Source organism: Hyperolius riggenbachi, chromosome 2, assembly GCF_040937935.1.
Source record: "Hyperolius riggenbachi isolate aHypRig1 chromosome 2, aHypRig1.pri, whole genome shotgun sequence".
NCBI classification, from domain to species: Eukaryota; Metazoa; Chordata; class Amphibia; order Anura; family Hyperoliidae; genus Hyperolius; species Hyperolius riggenbachi.
In genome coordinates this window covers 494,618,191-494,640,857 of record NC_090647.1, presented here as the reverse complement: position 1 = coordinate 494,640,857, position 22,667 = coordinate 494,618,191, and the positions used below count along the sequence as shown (strand labels likewise).

General features: G+C 44.0%; 1 protein-coding gene across 1 annotated transcript in view; it reads right to left on the bottom strand.

Moving 5' to 3' along the window:
• Positions 1 to 12,916: 12,916 nt before the first annotated feature.
• The window catches only part of KCNJ6 (potassium inwardly rectifying channel subfamily J member 6), a 252,726-nt gene continuing 242,975 nt past the window's right edge, over positions 12,917 to 22,667 (bottom strand). Inside the window, exon 4 of the mRNA XM_068270415.1 lies at positions 12,917 to 14,156. Within this exon, the coding sequence (XP_068126516.1) occupies positions 13,831 to 14,156 (326 nt within the window). The 3' untranslated portion in view covers positions 12,917 to 13,830. The remainder of the gene's footprint in view (positions 14,157 to 22,667) is intronic.

The window sequence follows — 22,667 nt, the reverse complement described above, 5'->3', positions numbered from 1 at the left end:
CACTTGAAACCATTTATCCTGCGCAAACGGTTTGGCCCATTTTGAAAGCTCTTCCCTCTCAGCTGGATTTTATACGTTTGTAGAAAACAATGCTGCAACTTGGATACAACCAGCAGTAGGAAGTAGAACACAAGTACACCAATAAGGAGCTTGCACTAGGTTAAAGCGGATCCAAAATGAAAAACTTACTATAACAAGTAGCTTGTCTATACATCTTATCTAAAGTTTAGATAGTTTACACAGCATATCTAGCTGCAAAACTTTAAAAAGTGTATGAGTATTTATTCCTGTGATACAATGAGGGCAGCCATGTTCTTTTTGTCATATTGTCACAGGCTAAGGGCTGGAGATGCTATCAGCTTTCTTCACTCCCCGCTCCTTCTCCCTCCTCCCCTCTGCCTCTGAAATCTCTGGCTAGTAATACCTCCCTCTCCTCCTGCCCAGACTGAGCTCCCATGAGCCCTTGCTATTGTCTGAAAATGCCTTGGCACTCTGAAAACTGTGGGCGAGGCTTGTTTAGTTTATAGGGAATTAAAGTATTAAAACAAAAACAAAAAAGTATTTGGCTTGAGGAATGCCCTATTATCTATAGGAAAGGGACACAATTATGCAATGAGTAAAAGTTTATCTCGGATCCACTTTAAGGTTATCCAGTTATCGGCTGGCGTTCAGGCTACTAGCGTCCTCCCATAAATGTAATATTTATTCTTAGAAGACTCTACTTTTCATAAAGTCAACCTTGAAATAACACTGGAGCTACAAATCTGCTACCCACCCACATATCCTGGGGCATCATTGTTAATATGTGAATAACAGTGGCTCCACTGACCCACCACAGCTTTCATTACTTAGAGGCTGAAAGAGGAACTTAGGAAATTGTACAATAGACCCGCTACGGCTACACCCATCTATGTGTAAAGCTAAAAAATATATTGTACCTTTTTTGTGCTAGTTATCACTTGGTTTTTTTTCTGAAGATGTCAATGGAAAAATCAACATGGCTGCACTTTCTGCACTGAAAGGACAATGGGAGTGAGGTGCTGTGATGCTATTCTCTCCATTGCCAGCTGATGGCCAACAGAACTAAAAACAGCTACTGGGACTCAGCATTGACAGCTGGGTATTGACAGTTAACAGTCACTGCTAGGAATCATGGGAAGTTTAGTTATGTGTCTAATAGGTAGTTGGTACAGGAACCATCATCAACCTCTCCATTTGTTCTCATGCTTAGATAGTGAAGGTTGGCAAAATGATGCCACCAGGATAATATGATATCTACAAGCATTGCCTTACTCCAAAGTTTAAAAGTAAGCCTAAGTAAAGGAGGGTCAGGAATTTGTATAGGGACATTTAAAAGCTAACCTGTGAAATTCACTGATCCCTATAAGAAAGATTCTGGCTTTTACAATAAGCTGTGGAAAGGGCAAAACATTTTCTTATGTTTTGTATAAAATCGGGAAGTTAAAGGGCCACTGCCAGGTTATTACAACTGTCAGTTTCCCTGTTGGAGACAATTCCCGTTACTTCACCTTCATTTTACAGCAATTCTTCTTTTTTTTTTTTTTTTAAAGGGGGGGGGGGGGGGGGGGGGGCACTTAACAGCTGGATTCTTGGGGGGGGGGAGTTTGAGGGAGTTAGTTTAAAAAATATAATGGAATTTGACTTTAAGCCGCCTTATATGATGAGGACATGATGAGGTTCTATAGAAAAATAGACATCTCTCCACATGCACACTTGTTTACAAGGGAAAGCCATAGAACTTGCTATATGCGCACATCGAGAAGAAATAATATATATGGAGTTCAGTAAAATCATTGATGTCATGAGATGATGATTGGTCACACAGACTCCAGCACGAGAAGGTCTCTCTTTTATGCTGGGGATACACGGTGCGTTTCTTCTTATCAATAGAGCCGCTGATGGCTCGATTGATAATTTCCGACAGGTCTGATACCCCGCCGGATCAATTCTGCGCTCGATCCCCGCGGGCGGACAATGGGAAGAAAACGAGCGGACGATAAGGAGAGCCCGCGGGGACGAGCGGGAATCGATCCGGGCGCCTGTGGGGACACGGCGGGAGTCGATCCGGCGGCTAATTGAGCCGCCGGGCGACTCGTGTATTCCCAGCATTAGAGGTTATTATAAATGTAATCAAACTCTAAAAGCAAAATATACAAAAATGATCATTGACATAGCTACAGTGGATATCAGTAGTGATTCAAAAAGCTCTGATCAAAGCAAACGTGTGGTGTTTGCAGCCATGATGCACAGATGGAGTAACGTGAAACGGGCCCTAGGCAAGGTTGTAGATTTGGCTCCTTTATGATTCTTTTGATAATCTGAAATGGAGAGGGGTCAGTGAAGGTGATAGATTGGCCCCTTGACAACCACTAGGCCCCAGGCACCTGCCTACATTGCCCTGTGGATGATCCTGCTATGGTGATGCACCAGTATTGCTGATTGACTGAGATACTGTAACGGGCTTGTGAGAACCTCTATGTATTCAGGAATGCCTGCATACTGCCTTGTGCAAAGTCTTTCCATGGTGCACCCTTTTGGACCATCATTCATTTCCTTTTGTGATGCTACAGAGTAATTGTTTGGGGAAAAATATGAAAATAATGCGTATGTGGGCATTACCCAACATTGTGTATTTGGACTGTTTACCCGCATGGAATGTGCCGTATATATATGCAGGGCTCCGCAACCATGATAGAGTCAGATTGGTGGCATCATGGTGCCATCTTCATTAAATCTTATAAGGTAGAGGAAAGCATCACACAAATGTTTAGAAAGGAGATGACAGCCCCTGTTTTGATTGTATTCTTGGTGGCTTGTACAACTGCACATGTCACATATATCAAAGGTCAGCTTTGCCCAGCCAGCTCTGCAAAGTGAGGCGTGGCCCTTACTTTACTCACTTGGAGGTATGCCCCACCCCTTCCTGTCTCTAATGTGTAAAGGTGCGTACACACGCACTACTATAAGGAACGACGGGTCCGTCGGACCCTCCCGCTGGGCAGGCGTTCCACCGATAGTAGAGCGTGTGTACAGTGTGTCTGCAGATTGATAACACTGTTTCTCAACGATCCGGATCAGCGGAGCGCTCAGAAACAGCCTTATCAGTCTGCGGACAAACTGTACACACGCTCTACTATTGCTGGAACGCCCGCCCAGCGGGACGGTCCGACGGACCTGTCGTTCCTGCAAATAGAGCGTGCAATTCAAGCTCGGCTGGCACACCAGTTCAAAGTTCCAAGCAGTTTTATTGTATGCACAACATGACAATTGTTTCGGGGCCACGGAGGGTCCCCTTCATCAGATAAAGTGCAGACATACATATGTCTGCACTTTATCTGATGAAGGGGACCCTCTGTGGCCCCGAAATAATTGTCATGTTGTGCATACAATAAAACTGCTTGGAACTTTGAACTGGTGTGCCAGCCAACCTTGAATTGCTTGTATTGGACTGATGCCGCTTCTGCATCAAGGCTGAGCACCCGACTACAGAAACACGGCAAGGTGTGCCTATCCAAAACCTGACATTGCAAATAGAGCGTGTGTACGCACCTTATGTATATGTGAGCACCTCAGTGCTCTGGTTTAAACACAGCAGGAAGAAGTCATCCAGATCTCTAAGGCACACTTGCTGACCAATACAGCAAGAGGACCCATCTACCAGGGGTCATACAACAGTGCAGGCATTGTGTCTCCCCAACCTATAACATGAGTGTCCACATTAACTGATGCTTTCCTCCCTATATTGGAGGAAGAGAGAATAAAAATGTGGGACTCCCTATATCTGAGCCCCTTACAGATGTAGGGACTGCTTCCCCATCATTATTCTTCTGTTTTAAGGTGCACAATAAGGTGCATAGTCATTGGGAAACATGGATTGGGGGTGGTGGTGGGGCGAGCATGTGTGGGTGAGCATGTGTGGGTGTGAGGGGGGGGGGGGCGCGAGCAGGTGTGCTGGGACCATAGCAGCAAGCAGCAGCACAGCACCCCCTTCCACCAATTCAACCTTTTAGATAATCTGCTGTCTTTACCTTCATCTTTGGCTCCTCCTGTCAGAACTCCGCCGTCCCACCTGCACTTATTGCCAGCGCTGCCCTGATCTACATTTCCCAGTGTCCTGGTATCACAGTAGAAACTGTGCCTACATAAGGAGGTGGAACTTGTAGTTCCCAGTAAGTTGGTGGCTGTAAAGGTGCTACAGGCAGCGTGTATACAGTAGATAGGTGCACAGCTGCAGGCAAACAGAGCTACTGAATGAGTTTTTGAATTTCAAAAGATCGGATCCAAATGTAATGCTTATAATTTACACTAATCAACATGAATGCTTTGAGAATTTGCCTTGTTAAATTTTGGGCTTAGTTTGGCTTTCCAAAATACGAGCAGTTATTAAAGCAATTAAATTGCAATTCATATGCGCTTTTTTTTAATAAAAGTGTTTTTGTTTGTTTTCATGTATTTTGTAGAAGATCTAACGCATGTAGTGTAACACACCTGTTCAGCCCCCCTCTTTCCTCAGCACCTGCTCTGGCGCTGCAAGACGATGAGATGGCCAAAGTCAGAGCAAAGAACATCCACAACGTGCCAAGACTCTGGTTGGACTTTATTAACTTCTCAGCAGGAGAAGTTACTAAAGGCTAATCTAAGTCTTGGCGTGCTGTGGACATTTATGTCAACAAAATATCACAAAATCTTTTCTTGGTTTGGGTTCAAGATACATTATAGGGGACAAATGTTTAGTCTTTACTTGAAAGTAAAAGTCAAAGGAACAAAATCAAATCAAAATAATTTTGTGAAAACGACATTTTAGAAATTTTACAAAATCAAAATGCATTTAAAATGGGTTGTAACACAAAATAAAAAATGGCCAAAATTTTAGTGTCCCCCAACCCCATTTTTTTTTCAAAAATAGGTCCTTTTTTTCAGCATTTTTTTTCTTTTTACCTGGTCTGGTTGCCTTTGCCTAACTGCAGGAACTGTAGTGCCAGTGGGATTATGGGAAGTTTTTATTCTAACTACAGTAAAAGGCTTATCCCAGCATGCAAATAACAGAATGCTTCCTGTATAAAGCCTCATCTACACGGGTAGATGAGGCGGCGATGTGGCTTATCAATCGAGCCGCTGATGCGGCTCGATTGATAAGATCCGACAGGTCAGATCTTGCTACCGATTCCCATTGTCTTGGTGATGTTTGCTGTGGGAGGGATAATATGTTGTGGCAATAGGGACATACATAAACACTGAGCTGGATTTAAAAAAGAAAGAAAGATAAAAGGGCAGAAGTGATGTCACTTTTGGCATTGCAGAGAAACAGTAAGGATGGAAACTAGCAGAAATATTATTTACTTTTTTTCATATCAAATTTCTCCTAAATATGATAATGCACGATAAAAGAGATAGAATAGGAATGCTAAATAAGTAATTTCTTATCGGATCATTTTCTTTTCAGTAAATATGGAGTTTCATCCCACTTTAAAGGATTTCCGATGTGAAAAAAATCTATTTTTTTTACTCACCTGGGGTTTCTTCCAGCCCTGAGCAGTGGTCCTCGGTGCCCCGCTGGCCGCCTGCAATGATGGCGACTCACCGGCGCTTGCCAGCACATGTGCGGGCGCGCGTCCACATCATCTGGCACGTACTGTGCCTGTGCACAAATACTGTGCGGGCACAGTACGTGCCAGATGATGTGGACGCGCACCTGCACTGGTGCAGAAGACCGAACCCCCTTGGCAGGTCGCCATTGTTGCGGGCGGCCAACGTGGACATCGAGGACCACCGAAGCTGCGGCGAGGAACTGAGACATTTACTCGGGGCTGGAAGAAGCTCCAGGTAAGTAAAAAATAGATTTTTCTTTTCACATCGGAAGTCCTTTAAAACTTGTTGCCGACCGGCTAACGCCAATGGGTGCGGCCGCGGCGGCAGCAACAGAACCGCCTAACGCCAATTGGCGTCAAGTCCTGGCCCCTGGGGCTCTGTTTTGCAGGAGATCACGTGCATCTCCTGCTGATGGGGTGGAGCCCCGCCCCCTCTTCAGTCTCCGAGCAGCTATTGCCGCTCGGGAGACTGTTAGACGGCGAAACCTCCGTCTTCACACATAGTACAGCGCTGCGATCAGCAGCAGCGCTGTACTAGGGACAGCCGTGTGACACGGCTATCCCCCTGGGGGACAAGAGAGTGATCGGCTCTCATAGGCTGAAGCCTATGACAGCCGATCGCGTGATTGGCTGGCTTCAAGGAGGGAGGGAGGGGAATATAAGGGGAAAAAAAAGGTACATTTTGTTTAAAAAAACTGACAAATAAATATTTATTAAAAAACAAACAAACACCTGGGGGCGATCAGACCCCACCAACAGAGAGCTCTGTTGGTGGGGGGAAAAGGGGGGGGGGATCACTCGTGTGCTGTGTTGTGCGGCCCTGCAGCTTGGCCTTAATGCTGCAGTGGCCATTTTAGTTAAAATTGGCCTGGTCTTTAGGGGGGTTTACCACTGTGGTTCCTCAAGTGGTTAAGTCAGTCTTTCAGTGGCTTTTATAGGTATTGGGACTTTTTTGGGGGGGAAACACCATGGAAAGATTTTGTTAGCAGCTTACACAAATGTAAGACCTGTTTATGAGTTCCTCAACAAGATAGCAGAAGAAAAGAATTGGGTGGGGGCTGGGATTCCAAGCTTCCCTTCTCTGATTGGCTGTTGTAATGGGCTGTGAAGTTGGCCAATGCTGCAAACAAGTTGACAGAGGTGCCAGAAACAATTCCAAATCACTGGTCCTTGACAATCCTCTTTGGAGATCTGAAGCTGTCTTCTGCCAAATGTGGCCGTGGCAGCACTGACGAGTGGCCTGATAACATTGCTACACCAGTATGTGCTCTTATCATAGGGAACATAAACCAAAGAGGGTAATGACTCTGTCAATCAAAGCCACTCCCATTGCTTCACCATGCCTCCTGTGGCCAGAAATAGGTGGGAGAAGAGACCATCTCCAGGCAGTTCATTGCTCTTCTTCCCATTAATCATAAAGAGGCAGTTTGGGGGCTACTTGTGCTCTGTAGGGAGAAGAGTCTAAAAAACGTACAAAATGCCTGAAAAGTTAATTTTAGAGGGGTTTGTGAGCCTTAGGGAGTCTTTCTCATTTATGGTGCTAAGCTAAGCTCATATTTCTCCGTAGAGTGCCCTGGGGTTCTAATACTATCTTCATATCAAAAGAAGCGTGGAAAGAAAAAGAAAAGCATGAAACAAAACAAAGAAAAAAAGATTAAAAAAAACCCAACCACAAAGCAAAAACAAAATGAACAAAACAAGGACAAAGGACAACCATTCCCTCTCTCAAATATACAGCATTCACCCCATTCATCTCTGTGGTTCCTCTTCCTACTCCTCCCTCACACCTAGATTGCTAATATAATTCCTAGCTAGCTTTCCAATATGGATCCGGCTTTTTTGTTTTTAAAAGCCTGCAGCCTATCTTCCCAAACTTTTTGCAGCTCCCATATTCATGTAATTGAATACAGCGGGTCTCTCTATCTTCCTCAGCTGTTTTCTCAAAGTAGAGGCTCACCCTATTTATCCACTCACTCTTGAATCTGAAGTGGTGCTGACCCTTTCCATTGTTTGCCTACCATATTTCTAGCTATTAGTGCACCTACTTCCCTAATCAAGTGGTGTTACATATTTTCTTTCTCCTCCTCCTCCTCCTCCCCCAGCCCACCACAAAATTGCAGTTGAAGGGCCTCTTTTTAGGCAGTTGCTTCCAGATGTTTTAACAAAATCTTCAATTGTGACCCGTCATTGGCTGACTAACATCAGTTCTGCTTTTTTCCCATCATTCCCTGCACTTGTAAACATGATACTTCAGCCAATTCTGATGTGAAATCACCAACCCTCAGTAATTACATTTAGTTGAAAAAAAAAAAAAACGGATTACTCTTTAAAAAAAAAAAAAAAAAAAAAAGGAAGAAAACAGGAAATTGCTTATAGATGAGAATTTAATGGGAGAAGAATACTTATCACAGTGCAACACATCTAAACCAGGCTCTCTCCTGAGTATTAGCTTTCACTGAATTTTTATATACAAACTTAAAAAAAAATTCTTCATCAGGACCAGACAAGGCTGAAACTTGCTTTTAAGGCTCCAGTATCTTTTTGATGGGTTATAAATCTAATATGCAAATGAATGTAATTAAGTTACAGCGGTCTCATGGGGCGTGAGCATGAGCTAAAAATCTATTAAGCATAATGTCGAATTCCGAGGCAGCCACTCGGGGAGCGGTAAGGATGCGCATACATCTCTGCCTTGCATGCATAGGGGGTGACACCATGCTTTTTTCCCTTAAAAAATGTTGATGGGATTTGCAACTTTCTAAAATAGTTTCTGCTTGTTAGTTTTATAGCGCTATTCATTTCTGTTTAGTTCGGTGCAACCTAAACCGGCGTAGACATGTTGGGTGGAGGTAATAGCATGATTTTAATTTATCCTTTTGCTTTTCTTGCACACTGGTTACGCTATGCTAAGTATAGTCCCCTATACTTTCCTAGCAGTTTTGGGTCACCTTGAGCTGCTTGAGTGTTCTGGTCCAAGCCCTATCCCATAGAGCCATATCAATCCCTGCCATGCACTGATGAGGGCCAACAGTTCGAAACTGGCTGTCTGCATGTGAGGTTGAAGTGGCTTTGTAAAATTGAAAGCTATAGGCTTGCTATACACCAGCGGTTCTGGATGTAAGCCTGGCTTCAGGGACATAAAGAGGAAATTTGCCTATTCAGTAGCAGTGCATTGTGGGAGACCACAGTCGCTTACTTTAAAGCTGAAATATCGCAAATGCCTTCTGTTTTAAGAAGGCAAACTACACCGAGCGTTGGCTTTTTAGTAGGAGGGCTTTTTGGTCTCTTTTAATCCCCTATACTTTCCTAGTGGTTTTGGGTCACCCCGAGCTGCTTGAGTACTCTGTTGCTCAGAATGATTGGTCACAGTTGTCTCTGGTGAAAATCTAGTAGGTGCACAGGTGCCCCCAATGACAGTGGCCTTCATTTCTGTGGTTGACCAACCAGAATATTCTTTCTGTAGACGTCTGTAGCACTGGTTAACTCTTGGCCATACAATGGATCTACCAATAAATGCCCGTGTCCTCTTCCCCTCCTATTATACACTATACACTGTGCTTCTGACACAGGGGACCAGGGTTTGAATCTCAACTCTTCCTGTTTAGTAAGCCAGTACCTATTCAGTAAGGAGACCTTGGGCAAGACTCCCTTACACTGCTACTAAGAGTGCCTTAGTGGCTGCAGCTCTGGCTCTTTAAGTCAGCCAGGAGGAAAGCACAATATAAATGTTCTGTGTCTTGTTTTGGAACTGATAGATAAAAACAAAGTAATACAAATTCCCATACATCCCCCCTGAGCATGCCTTCTGCAGGGCAGGCTAGGAAAGTAATCGTCCGGCCGTCCCTAAACTCCTTAAGCAGCACTGCAGTCAGCTACATCATTTTCGCCATGTCGACAATAGCAGGGTAAGAGGAGCGCTGACAGACAGTTGTGCAGGCCCCGCTGCGGTCAGCAGACTCAGGGGGATTACTTAATTAACAGCTTAATGAATGCTAGAAACATGTATAATTAAATAGTCAAGCCTGTTGTGGAGTGATAATCCCAAGTGTGCTCTCCTATTAAATTATTGCTGAGGAAGACTTCCGCACCTCTCTCTGCATCAGGAAACTTTAGGAGGTGATGGGAAACAGCAGAAGTGCAAAGCTGCTTAGAGAATTGGAGGATTAACAAACATTACGGAGGCTGTAGGATTTACAAACACTACCGGTAAACTACTTCATTGGTAGGACTATAAGGGGGTATTCCAACTCTTAAAGGCGTCTTAGTGGATTCAAGAATATGAATCTACTATTACATCCTGATTGTTTACTGAAATGTGTGTAAAGGCTCGTACACACATGCAACGTTTCTGCCCAACTATTGTCCAAACTTGGTGTGTTGGACAACAGTGGGGCGTGTGTACGCATGATAAACGACTAGAGGAGCAACTGGTAACAAGCAGTTTTCCTGATCCAGCCAGCGGATTAACTCACACCACCGTTGGGCTGATATCGTGCTGTTGACCATGTGTGTACAAGTCGTTTGAAGGTTGGGGAGAGACTGTCGAGGAGGGCCTCAGGTTGATTTTGCCTTGCCCCATTCACAACATATGGAAGCCCCCTGGTTCATATGTATGTGAGCTGCTCCATGGTAGATTGGGTCACACCAACCTGGGCAGCTGACATTAACTCCTCACTGCGATGGTGCTGCTGCCCTGGAAAGGTAAGTTGGGGGAGGGGGGGGGGGGCACTGTTGGCTGAGGGCCCTGGGGCAATTCCCTGATTTGCCCCATGGAAGTGCTGACTGTGTCCCTTGGAACACTATAGTTGAAATCAGTGGTTGCAGATGGCTTTTTAGAGATACTTTGTAAAGTTTCCTTTCTCTGATAGTCAATGAAAGCGAGTTAACAGGGTAAATAGGAAGACAATTTTGGGTAAATATCGAAATATGTTTTGTTTTACATTTCCCCATAGTATTTGGACATCTTTTGGACTTTTAATCTGCTAATTAGCTTCTCGTGGGAGGGGAAGTTGAGGCTGGAAAACAACTGAACAATGAATGCAGCTGTTGATTGACTGCAACAAGCTGTTATTTGCTAAACTTCTCTAACCTGGGTGGTAGAAATGTGCTTATTGGGAGAATTTTCTCACAAACTACTGCCCTCCCCTCCAGTGTCAGTGGCTATGGATGAGCAGGAACAGTATTGTAAAGAACGCAAAAATGTCCCAGTGTGTGAGCGAGCAGGGACTGCAGGAGAAGGGGCTAACTTACCTATGTCTCTTACCCATGCGCTGCACGCTGCTCTACACCTTCCTGACACCTCTGCCTTCAAAGCCAAACTTGCAGATGGAGAACGGCATGAAGAGCATCAGTGTGGGAGGCAGGGACATAGCTAAGTTAGCTCTTTCTTCCCCTCCTTGTGCACACACACGGACCGTTTTGCAAAACTGTCCATATTCATTCCCACTTTAAATTGACTGTTCACTTTTATGAGTTTTCTACTTCTCCTCACCTCCTTCAAAGTAAATATAGAGAATACAAACAACAAATTAATCCATATTCTTATCTTTAAGCCCTTTTATTTGGAAAGATCTTCAGCAAACTCCTATTTTCCTGAATCATCCCTTGCCCCCCACACCCCTCCTACCCTTCCATAAATTGGTTCTGATTATTTAACCCTATTCAAACGGTATTTAAAGGAACACTATCGCAAAAAAATGTAAAATACATACAGTACATTTCTCCTAGAGTAAAATGCACAAATAATTACTTTTCTCTCATGTTTCTGTCACTTACAATAGGCAGTAAAATTTTGATGGATCAGACAGGTTTTGGACTAGTCCATCTCCTAATGGGGGATTCTTAGTTATTTCTTTTTTTTTTTCAAAAGTGCTTTAGGAACAACGATTGCTCAGTCCAATGCCCAGAATAGTGTGCAGAAAATAGGGAGGCTGGCTGTCATCTTTGTATAGATCCCTTCCAGGGATTGTTTTTTAAAGGATAAAAGAGATACTGCGAATTCCCCATGAGTAGATGGACTATTCCAAAACCTGTCATATTTCACCATTTACTGTAAGTGACAGCAACATGGGAGAAAAGCAATTTATAATGCATTTTATTATTATGGGAGAAATGTACTTCGTATAAATATGTGTACACATATAGTTCAAATTTTAACACTTTTCATGCTAGTGGTCGTTTATGTTAACACACTTAGAGGCGATATCACTCTCACAGGAGATGGACACACAGAGATGGATCTAGAGGGGCGTTTCATTCAGAACGAGGTTGCGGTATCTCATGAGGGTCAGACAGCACAGCACAGGTACAGAGGTTCGTAAAGTATAACTGCAGGACCTAATGAAAACAATTCTTGGTATCAAAAATAGGCTGCTGGATTGTAGCCCAGTCAGACATCAGTGTTGGGAGTAAAACTTTTACAAAAACAAAATTATGCAACTTTATTTGGTAGTTCACCACCAGTAGTGAACTGGAATGACTTGGGCTTAATATACAAAACCAAAAATTGTGCAAATATGTAGTGTAGATTTAGCACAGCAAGTGCCTTAGTGCCATGATTTCCATACAGTAGAAAGTTACTTGAGTAATTAAAAGTGTGCTAGAAAGCAGCCTTATCGTCAGGCTTCATAACCTATAGCCTACTAGTGAGCAATGCTAATTGCCTAGAACATTAACGCAGCAAGCACCAATGGCCAGCAATGATCCAGCATTTCTAGGCAGTGGGAATCTAAGCATGCCCCCAACCACAGTCATGCAGACAATATTTGCCTCTGAGGTCACATGCAGTATGCTAAGCAGTTGGATCTTGGTTGGATTAACTGATGTTGGTGGGTCCTTTGGGACTTGTTGGAGTCAATGTTGGGAACTGATACTCTAGACATGTACAGTATGTAACTGAGCAGGTTATGCAGTATTTCATGCATTTTTTTTTGTACTAATTACAGATAAGTTTTTATTTTTCAGCCTATGCAACACACCCCTTAACCATTCTGATGACATATCGTTTTGAAAACATTATGCCTTACCATTATTCAATCCTAAATCCTCCTAACTAATAACAATCACACTCAATCCACCCCGTAATGATACTTCAGCTACAGATGGAGCTGCTAACTTTGTATATGGTAAGATTAGGGGATTCCTGCACAAAGATTTTCCTGCCAAAGGTCTTACTGCCACTCGGCTTGGCATTTTGCATGTTCCCACCCACTATGAGTTATCCCCACCCACATTTTATAAAATAAAATACAAACTCAACTGAGGAAACAGGAGCCTATTTCTGTGTGGACCTCTTTTTTCGGACTTGTCATGGCTATTTTTTCAAACCTGGCACAATTGGACATCACAGTTGAGAAAGCTTTGCAGAAATGGTCACCCTTGAAGATCAGGGCACCAGTGTAGTGAGCAAGCAGACAGTCCAGCACTATCATTTACCTTTTTGCGATATGATGAACCAAAAATAATAATCGTATAGGTTTAGAAATGGGAACCTTTGGTGGGACTTAAAATATCAAAACAAAATGAAATCACAGTTTTGTCAGTTCTTATCCCCATTACCTGGTCTTTCCCCCACTCTATGGCTTTGAGTAATAAGTTAATAAGAAATTTTGAGGTACTTTAACAAGCTGCCACTTGGGTTATACGAAGAACACAAGGAACCGGTCGTTGTTAATGGCGGAAGTGGAACATGAAAGATGAAGATAAAAGTGATTCCTTTATCAATTTAAAAATGAGAAGGAAGAGTGTAATTTTTTTTTGCATTGTCTTTTCCTAGAATTCTGAGTCAAAACCTACATTAATTACACATCTATGTACATGAAGTCATTCCTTTGTACATGCTGGGTTTATTACCAAATTTATAGAGAATATTATTACATAAGGCATATGTACAGTGTACCTAATGGTCTGATGCTTTTTCCCGGCCTTCAACCAATGCTTTCAGGGACTTAGTATCCCGCCCCATAAGAAGACCTTATTGGCCGAGGATCTCGGAGCACTAGCTGCAAATGTTCTGCTATTGGCATCACTGCTTGAAATGTATCATTTGCAAGCCCTGGAAAAAAGAGAGCACGTGCATTTTATTTAGCAATTTTCAGAAGACGGACACTGTAAGTGTTGTGCAAACCCATCTGCCAGCCGCGGGTCATTGAGCCGCCATTTATAAACTCTCACTAGTGCTACCTAGGCGCTATAGATCATCACCAACCCTACTGCCATGGTTTTACAGCTTGGACTCGCTCTCTAGGTTGGCCACATCCCCATTCCTCTCTGTTTGGTCTTCAGCACTCTTCTCCTCGCTTTCCGTAACCAGTTCCGGCTGCTGGTTCAGTTTGCTGGACACTGACCAGCTCAAAGGCATCTCTGCCCGGCTCATTAGCTCCGCCAGTTCTTTGGCGCTGCACGACGGTGTGTTGGTCTCGTAGGTGTCATGAAAGCTGTTGTAGTCCACCTCGTAAAAGCCGTCTTCGAGGGTGAGAACTGGCGTAAAGCGATGGCCCCACAGAATTTCAGAGGTGACGTAAGAACTTCGAGCTTGGCAAGTCATACCTGTGGATGACACAATAGAGAGTTCACCACAATAGAGAGTTGGGCTAATTTCACATTTTCCTGTCAAATAGAGAAGGTCAGCGAGATGCAAATAAATACAGCATCTATGAAAACTGAATGCAAACATTGTATGCAGCTTGAAATTGGGCTAATCAAAATTGACAAAAAGTGTCCATTGTAACAATAATAGGCTACTCCATTTTAGCCTGGTCAAACATCAAGGCTCGGAGTAACTGTGGAGTTACCGGTAATTGGTGCAGTGATGAGGAAAGGAGAGAACTGGAACAAGTATGTTGGTTCTACTGCTGCATAAGGGGAGGGAGACCTGCTGGGGGAAGGTATTAAATCCCTGAATAATCTGGGCCCTGGATACATGAAAGATATGTTGCAGCTGCGTAGCAATCCCTGCATTCTCAGATCCACAGGTTCTAATAATCTAGTCATACCCAGAGTCCACTTGGAAACTTTTGGTCCCAGAGCCTTCTGTCATACTGCCCCTACTTTTTGGAACTCCTTACCTCAGGACAGCTCCATCCCTGGACGTGTTTAAATAAAGACTGAAAACCCACCTGTTCAGTTTGGCATTTGCAGAAATATAACTTTTGTTGTGTGAATACTTCATCCTACTACCAATTACTGAATCTGAGAGAGCCTAAGCGCTTTGAGTCCTATGGGAGAAAAGCGCTGTAAAAACGTTATTGTATTGTATTGTATACTGGTCACACATGCTATGGGGGAGGGATAGAGAGGGAGGTGCTTTAAAGTCAATGGGAACCTTTTTTTAAAAAAAGCCAGATACTTACAAAGGGAGAGGGAAGGCTCCGGTTACTATCGAGCCTTCCCTCTCCTCTCCTTAGGGGGGAGGTTTGTGCTTCTTAAGGCTCATACACACGTCTGACTGAAGCCAACGACGGGTCCGTCGGCACCTCCCGCTGGGCGGGTTTTCAGCAGACAGTACAGCGTGTGTACAGTCTGTCGGCGGACTGATAAGGCTGTTTCTGAATGATCCGCCCGGCGGGAGTGCTGACGGACCCGTCGTTGGCTTCAGTCAGACGTGTATACGAGCCTTTAGGCCGGTTGCTCAATCAATCGGAAGCATCCGGTCCTATTGCCAGTGTGATGAGAAACATCCGTTTTTCATTGCACAGCATGGTCGCATGTTTGGGGCAGGATCCGACCCGGGTGCGTGGGCCGGATGACCGGACCCAAAAAATAGCGCATGTTGGAAAAGTGTCCGGAGCCGATCCGGCTCCATTCTGTACGGAACGGACGCATGTGAACGTCCGCATAGACTTTGCATTGCTATGCGGAACGTACGCTCCGTTTGTACAGTATGCGGTCCGGATCCGATCAGGCGAATCCGAACGCTAATGTGAACCAGGCCTAACTGTTCGCATATTGTTCTGCTACATTTTTTGTGGTAGTATATTTTATGCTGTAAAAATATTTTAGAGCAAAGAGGAAATGCTGAGTTTCCTATCGCTTTATAAATAAAAGAGTGGGCTGGCCCCTGAACCTTATCTGCCCTAGGCGGTGACCCATGTTGCCTTTCCACAAATCCGCTTCTGGCTGCTCTGGGTTTTCGTTCACTGCTCTTTATCCTCTCTGTGGTGCTGTTATGTATCACCCTGTGTCTCTGTGCGTCCAGCGTTTCATGCACCATGCCCAGCCTATCAGCTTGTCTTACTAGCATACATGAAAGCCAGAGAAATGTCTGTATTCACAGCAGATTTGGAGTGTCAGCTGGGTGTTATGTTTTGATGAATCAGAATTTAGGGCACGTGGAAATCTCCGAACTCTTTCCCAGGGTTTGTCCTTTCATCTGTGATCAAACAGTATAAATCCTCCGCTGTCTCTCTCCTGCCTATCTGCAGCCTGCATTTCCCCAGCCGCCCTCCCAGCAGCTGCCTCCCAATGTCTGAAGCAATCCCGCTACGGAGCTCAGCTTCCTGCCAAATCCCGCTTCCTCTTCCAGCAGGACCGCAGAAGGCTGAAACAGGTCCCAAATGTCGCTCCTCTACTCTTCAATCCCTCCGGCCTTCTTTCTTTCACAACTGTCCCTCTGTTCAGCCTAAGGAAAGCACTGTATAAATAACCATACTGACATACTAGCATCGGACAAATGCCAGAGTTACAAACTGCAGATTTATTTTAAGATAAATCCCAGTATCAGGGTTATTTTTCTAGCATCTCCCTCCTGCACAGTATAAAGCAACCCTTGCCCAGCGCCGGTTCTCTCATGAAGCAATGTGAAACACTTGCATCAGGCGGTGGGATTACAGGCGCAGCATGTTTGTACTGTGTATTTACACTTACAGCATGCAGTCAGAGTAGGAGGAGAAGTGAGAGGAGAGCAAGGTGAAGAGGTCATCCTTGAGGAAAAGCAGCTTGTTGTGCTGTGTGAGGAGTCTGACAGTGATTGAGGAGGGGAGAGGCAGGAGAGCAGCAGAGTTTCAGTTGACTTGCACAGGAGAAGGGAGGAGGTGGCACTGCTGTCCTGACTGAGGAGTAGGGATGGTCGGAAAATTCCGCGGAATTATTAATTCCGTGATTCCGGCCGGAATTAGCTAATTCTCTCTCCCTCCCTCCCTCTCCCTCTCCCTCCCCCTCTCCCTCTCTCTCTCTCTCTCTCCCTCTCTCCCTCTCCCCCTCCCCCCCTCTCTCTCCCTCCCTCTCTCTCTCTCTCTCTCTCTCTCTCTCTCTCTCTCTTTAAAATTTTGACTGAGTTTCTCTGACTGAGAAAATTAAAAATGAATTTCTCTGACTGAGAAAATTAAACGTAGAGAAGTAAATTGTTGCGTGCTGTACGATCATTCCAAATCGGGAAGGGGGGGGCAGCTAGCAGCAGAGTACCGTGGTCAGGCAATCGCCTGATCTCCCTGAATTGCAGCATTTGCAAGCTTGCAAATGCTTCACCAGTTTAGCCTGCTGCTTTGGTGCCCTTGCTCCTGTGGTGCTCTAGGCCTAGGTGGCCTTGGACTAAATCCGGCCCTGCCTCACCCCAGATATCCCATAGTTCAACCCCAACTCCTGATTCCGAAACCATATTCATATAGGCAGGACTTTGAAGGGGGGTGGGATGTGCTTTAAACAATTTTAGGGCAATAGCTTGTGAACTAAAAATCTCCAATCACTGTCACATTTGCCTTCAGAGGCAACATGCCACTGTCAGGTCAGGTTCTAGACTTTTTACTGCCTTAAGCAAACTTATATCCGATCCATATAATAACTGTACATAACTTATAGCTGGCAATAACGTATAATAACTGCCCACTTTACTCTGTGCAGAATGGATCCGCCACAAACTGCAACCGAGCCTGAGGCCGGCTTCACACTGCTAACCTGCATTGCTGGTGCAAAAAGGCCTTTGGGTATTTCTGAGGCAAGGGGAGTGGTGGGGAATGGTTAGAGATGTGTCAGGGGCGTGTCTTAAAGTGTTCTTCTTCCTTATCTTAGAGGTATGTATAACCTGGCAGGAGTCAAGGAAAAGAAGAGCTCTAGCAGGTAAGTACGCCTCTTTTTTAACATAAACAATACCGTTCTCGAGCATCAATGGAACTGAACATGCACTACAAACAATGCATGATCAATTCTGCTTTAATACATTGTTCTTCCAATCCCCGAATTGCACTTTATCCACCTACTCTCACATCTGCGTGGAGAGCAGACAACATATCCGCGTCAGCAGCGCAGACAATACAGTCTGAAAATCGCCAACGCAGAGTATATATTTGACAACAAAGGTCAATCTTAATTACTGTAGTCGCTACACCATTGCTCCAACCAGACAGCTCGTCTCAGTCATTGTTAGAGACGTTGCTTAAGTTTCTATATTCATGGAAAATGGATTCTATTACATAAAAAACCTTCTGGCTCCCCAAGTGAATTATTGCAATAAAATCCATCTCTAGCAATGCATCAGGTTGGGTGAATGAAAACAATGGCGGATATTACCGCACATGCCCATTAGCAAGTATTTCAGCCTTGTGCAAGGATCATAATTTGGTATGAAAATCAATATATTCACTTATGTGTCTGTCGCCATCTGGAATAAAGTCGTATTTTTCCAGGCCTGGCCCTTTGGGCATGACGGGAAAGTGAGCACAAATGCATTCATCTTCTGCGCTTAATATAATAAGTATGTATTCCATTATGTCTCAGACGTGTCAGCTCGCCTAATGTCTTGTTAGAGAAATTCAGTATTTGGATAAAAATCAATCCTGAAGGCGGGGAGGGTCATTAGTGAGCGATGCTGCGGCCATGTTTTACTGGCTGACAGCATCGCAGAGAGAAATTTGTTTATAAACATTTCATTAGAGGCAACCTGCAGTCTGCTTACCGATAAAACAGGAGTTGATAAACTGAGAGGCCGTTTATTTAAGAGTGGTTTGTCAAGAGGAAAGATCTCTGAATATCTCTATGCTTATCTAGTATTTCCATTGCCTGTGCTTAATCCTAACCTCATATCATGCCCTGTGTGTACCTCTAACCTCACTTCCTGTCCTGTACCTATCTCTCTAACCTTACCTCCTGTCCTGCACATATCTGTAACCTCACCTGTTGTCACCTATTTCTAGCTGCACTGCACCTCCTATCCTGCACCTATCTCAAGCCACACTTCATATCCTGCACCTATCCCTAACCTCCACCTCCTGTCCTGCACCTATCTCTAGCTGCACCTCCTATCCTGCACCTATCCCTCTAACCTTACCTCCTGTCCTGCACCTATCCCTAACCTAACTTCCTGTCCTGCACCTATCCCTAACCTCACCTCCTGTCCTGCACCTATTTATAACATTGCCTCCTGCACCTATCCCTAACCTCACCTCCTGTCCTGCACCTTTTTCTACCATCGCCTCCTGCACTTACCTCGAACCTTACCTCCTGTCCTGCACCTATCCCTAACCTAACTTCCTGTCCTGCACCTATCCCTAACCTCACCTCCTGTCCTGCACCTATTTCTAACATCGCCTCCTGCACTTACCTCTAACCTTACCTCCTGTCCTGCACCTATATCTAACTAGTCTATCAAAAATTAGCAGCTACTGATTTTGATTAACTTAGCTCCAAGTTGCATGCTGTTTGCCACAAATTTGTAACAAACACAAAAAAAATTTAGCATCTCACTGATAATAGCCAGCCTGTTGGAGCCACACCCCTTCTATACATGTAGTGGGAGGGGCATGTGACAGCTCAGCCACGTCCCCTCTGTACATTTGAAATAAGGGGGTAGCAGGGCCGGCGCTACCATCAAGGCAAAGGGGGCAATCGCCCCAGGGCACCAGAGCCTGTAGGGGTCCCCAAGGTGTCTCCTCCCTTAACTGCTGCTCCATTGGGCCTCTACAAAGTCTTCGGCAGAGTAGGGTCTTACCTGTGCTGGTGGGCAGATAATGAGACACAACACTGCCAAAGGGCCCAGGAGGGAAATTTGGCTGCTACAATTGGCCCCTAATGCCGCTTTTTGGTTGGGGGTGTCTGTTGGAGGGCCTCTGGGTTAATTTTGCCCTGGGGCCCCACTGTTACTAGGACCGGCCCTGGAGGTTAGCAAACTGGGAGCTCAGAGGGAAAGACATTTCTGCCTGCGTAGGAAAGAAGAATAGCCAAAGCCAATCATCAAAATTGATTTAGCTTTTTTTTTTTTTAAACCAATGGCAGGAAGAAGGGGATTTTTAGAAGCATTAAAGTGTTGTCCTGTGTTAGCCATAAGTAAAAGCAAGAGATTTTGAATCAGGATGATGCCATTTATTGGCTGACTTAGAGGTAAATAAAAAAATAAGCTTTGGGCTAATAAGCACTTTTCAGAACTAGTTTCTGTAATATACTGGAACTACGTCCACAGAAGGCTTATTAGCCTAAAGCTTACTTTTTATTTACCTCTAAGTCAGCCAATAAATGCTATCACCTTGATTCCAGAGTTAAATGAGATATAAATTACTTTTTCTCCTTTGATTCTGTCATGTACAGTAGTTAGTAGAAATCTTATGGAATGAAACTGACAAGTTTTTGACTAGTCCGTCTCCTCATTGAGGATTCTCAGTATTCCATGTATTGTTTACAAAAGCACTACCTGGAAAGGATCTATACAAAGATGCATACTGCCCCCTACCTGTTTACACACCATTCTGGCAGATGGACAAAGCAATTGCCATTTATAAAGAGCGTTTAAAAATAAAGAGAACACAGAGAACCCCCATGCTGAGATGGGCTAGTCCAAAACCTGACAGTTCTGTCATATTTCTACTACCTACTGTAAGTGACAGCAACATAGGAGAAAAGTAATTTATAGCATATTTTACTCTGGGAAAAATGTACTTTTCATTTATGTGTTTTCATGTATTTTAAATTTTACAATTTTCCACGATAGTGGTCCTTTAATTACAGCAAGGAAGATGAATGCAAACAAATATCTCTCAGCTAAAAGCCGTGTTGTCAGCAAAGTGTGACTGTCCTCTCTGTAAAATCCCCATATAATTTATACAATGTGGTGAAAACGGATGTCACGGGTGATGTTTATCTGTGTTGCTGGGAGCCAGTGCTCCGGTAGCTACTGGCCAGAGATCAATGTCTCGCGGCTCCAGGGAGGAGTGGGCAGCGTTTGTGTTACAAGTGGCTGCCGCCGGCGCGCTATTCTCCCCCTGGCTCCACATTTCCTCAAATGCCTTCTTCTAAAGAACAGAATCCCAAATAATCATATACCGTATTTTCAAACCAATATTTGCCTGGAGCTCGAAGCGTAATTCTGCTTTTGTTAAAAAACAACATGAAAAAACTGCCATGAACATATTTGATACTACGCAAGCTGTTTTGTAATTGACTGCTATTACAAAAGATCTTTGAATATCTAAAATTGAATTTCTAAAACTGTTAGAAAGTCAGTCAGAAAGTCAAAACTTCACTTCTTTGTCACTATGGCAACAGCCTCTTGTTTGGTGTCCTCTTTGGTAAGCACTCTCAGAGGTGTACAGAGTTTACTAAACTCTCAGAGTTTACTGACCCCGTGTCTCCTCTGCTCCCGTGTCTACCTCTGCTTCCCCTGAATAAATGCAAGCAGTGGCTGCATGGCTCACCAAATTTATCAATGCCCGCGGTGATCAGAGACCTCCTCTCTCCCTCACAGCTCCCCTAGTGTCGGCTTCTAATGATCATGTCATTAGCAGAAGCCAGCACTAGGGGAGCTGTAATGGAGAGGAGAGGTCTGTGATCCCCACTGGAGCTGTGGATTAGGTGAGCCACGCTGCTGTTTGCATTTATTTAGGGGGAGCAGAGGAGAACACAAGGGGGTGCAGGGCACACATTGGGGACAGAAGGGGACACACAGGGGACAGAAGGGGACACATGAGGACAGAAGGAGACACATAGGGGAAACATGGAGGACACATGAGGTAAAAGGGAGAAACAATAATTGGGGGAGAACATCTATAAAAAGTTCCTGGAACATAAAACGCACCAGTTTTAGTATAGTTTTCAATAAAAATATATAAGGTACAGGATATCAACCCACATGGGCTCGTCTCACCCATAAAAGGTAGCAATGTCAAAAAAGTAAGGTATGGGGAGCACTAAGCTGGTGTAAAAATATGAAATTTGTTATAGCATTAAATATATATCAAAAGCCAGCAGACATACAAGTGACAAACAACCACATATACCCTCCCATAAAACGAACGCTAGGACAAACTGACTGCTGGGATGGCTGCATGGAACCAGAGTGCACTCCTTTTAAATCCAAAAACATGCATGCAATACAAAAATTATTCAGGCCCAGAGTGAAAGAGTGTCCAAATCGACCCAAGCAGGGTCCCCCAGATAGTAGCACATCAACCTGTGTGTATATGGAAATAATACACGCCTCTACAATGAATTGTATACGCTTCTCATTACAGACACTGAATATGTGTCTAACCTCAACCCCCGTGACCTTCCACTGTATAGGGGGTTTATCTATAACTGAACTTAATTCCCTTAGGACCCGAGGATGCATGCCATCCGGGCCAGGAGCCTTCCTTGTCTATTTTTAATTTATTTAGTCTTGCCTTCACTTCTTCCTGCGTTAAGTATTTAATATTACAGTTAGAAGATTGAGACTCTTCTGCATCTGTAATTTGCAACAGTGATGTTTCCCTTGTGAAGACAGTAGCAAAGAAAGCATTTAATAACTCTGCCTTACCTTGGTTATCCACCATTGAGTTCCCACCCTCATCCTTTAGGAGTCCTATACAGTCAACCTTTCTTTTTTTAGAGTTGATGTACTTGTAAAACTTTTTTGGGTTAGATTTGATATCCCTAGCGATTTGATATACAGCTTCGATCTTTGCCAGCCTAATTTCTTTTTTTACAACTTTTATTGCACTACTTATTGCTTAATTCAACCTCTGTCCCCTCCTGTTTTAGGACCTTATAGGTATTCTTTTTCCCCTTAATTTTATCTCTAACCTTTCTATTCATCCATAGAGGCGTTAGGTGTGCCTAATAATCCTTCAAGTGAGTGTATATTTAAATATAGTTTTTAAG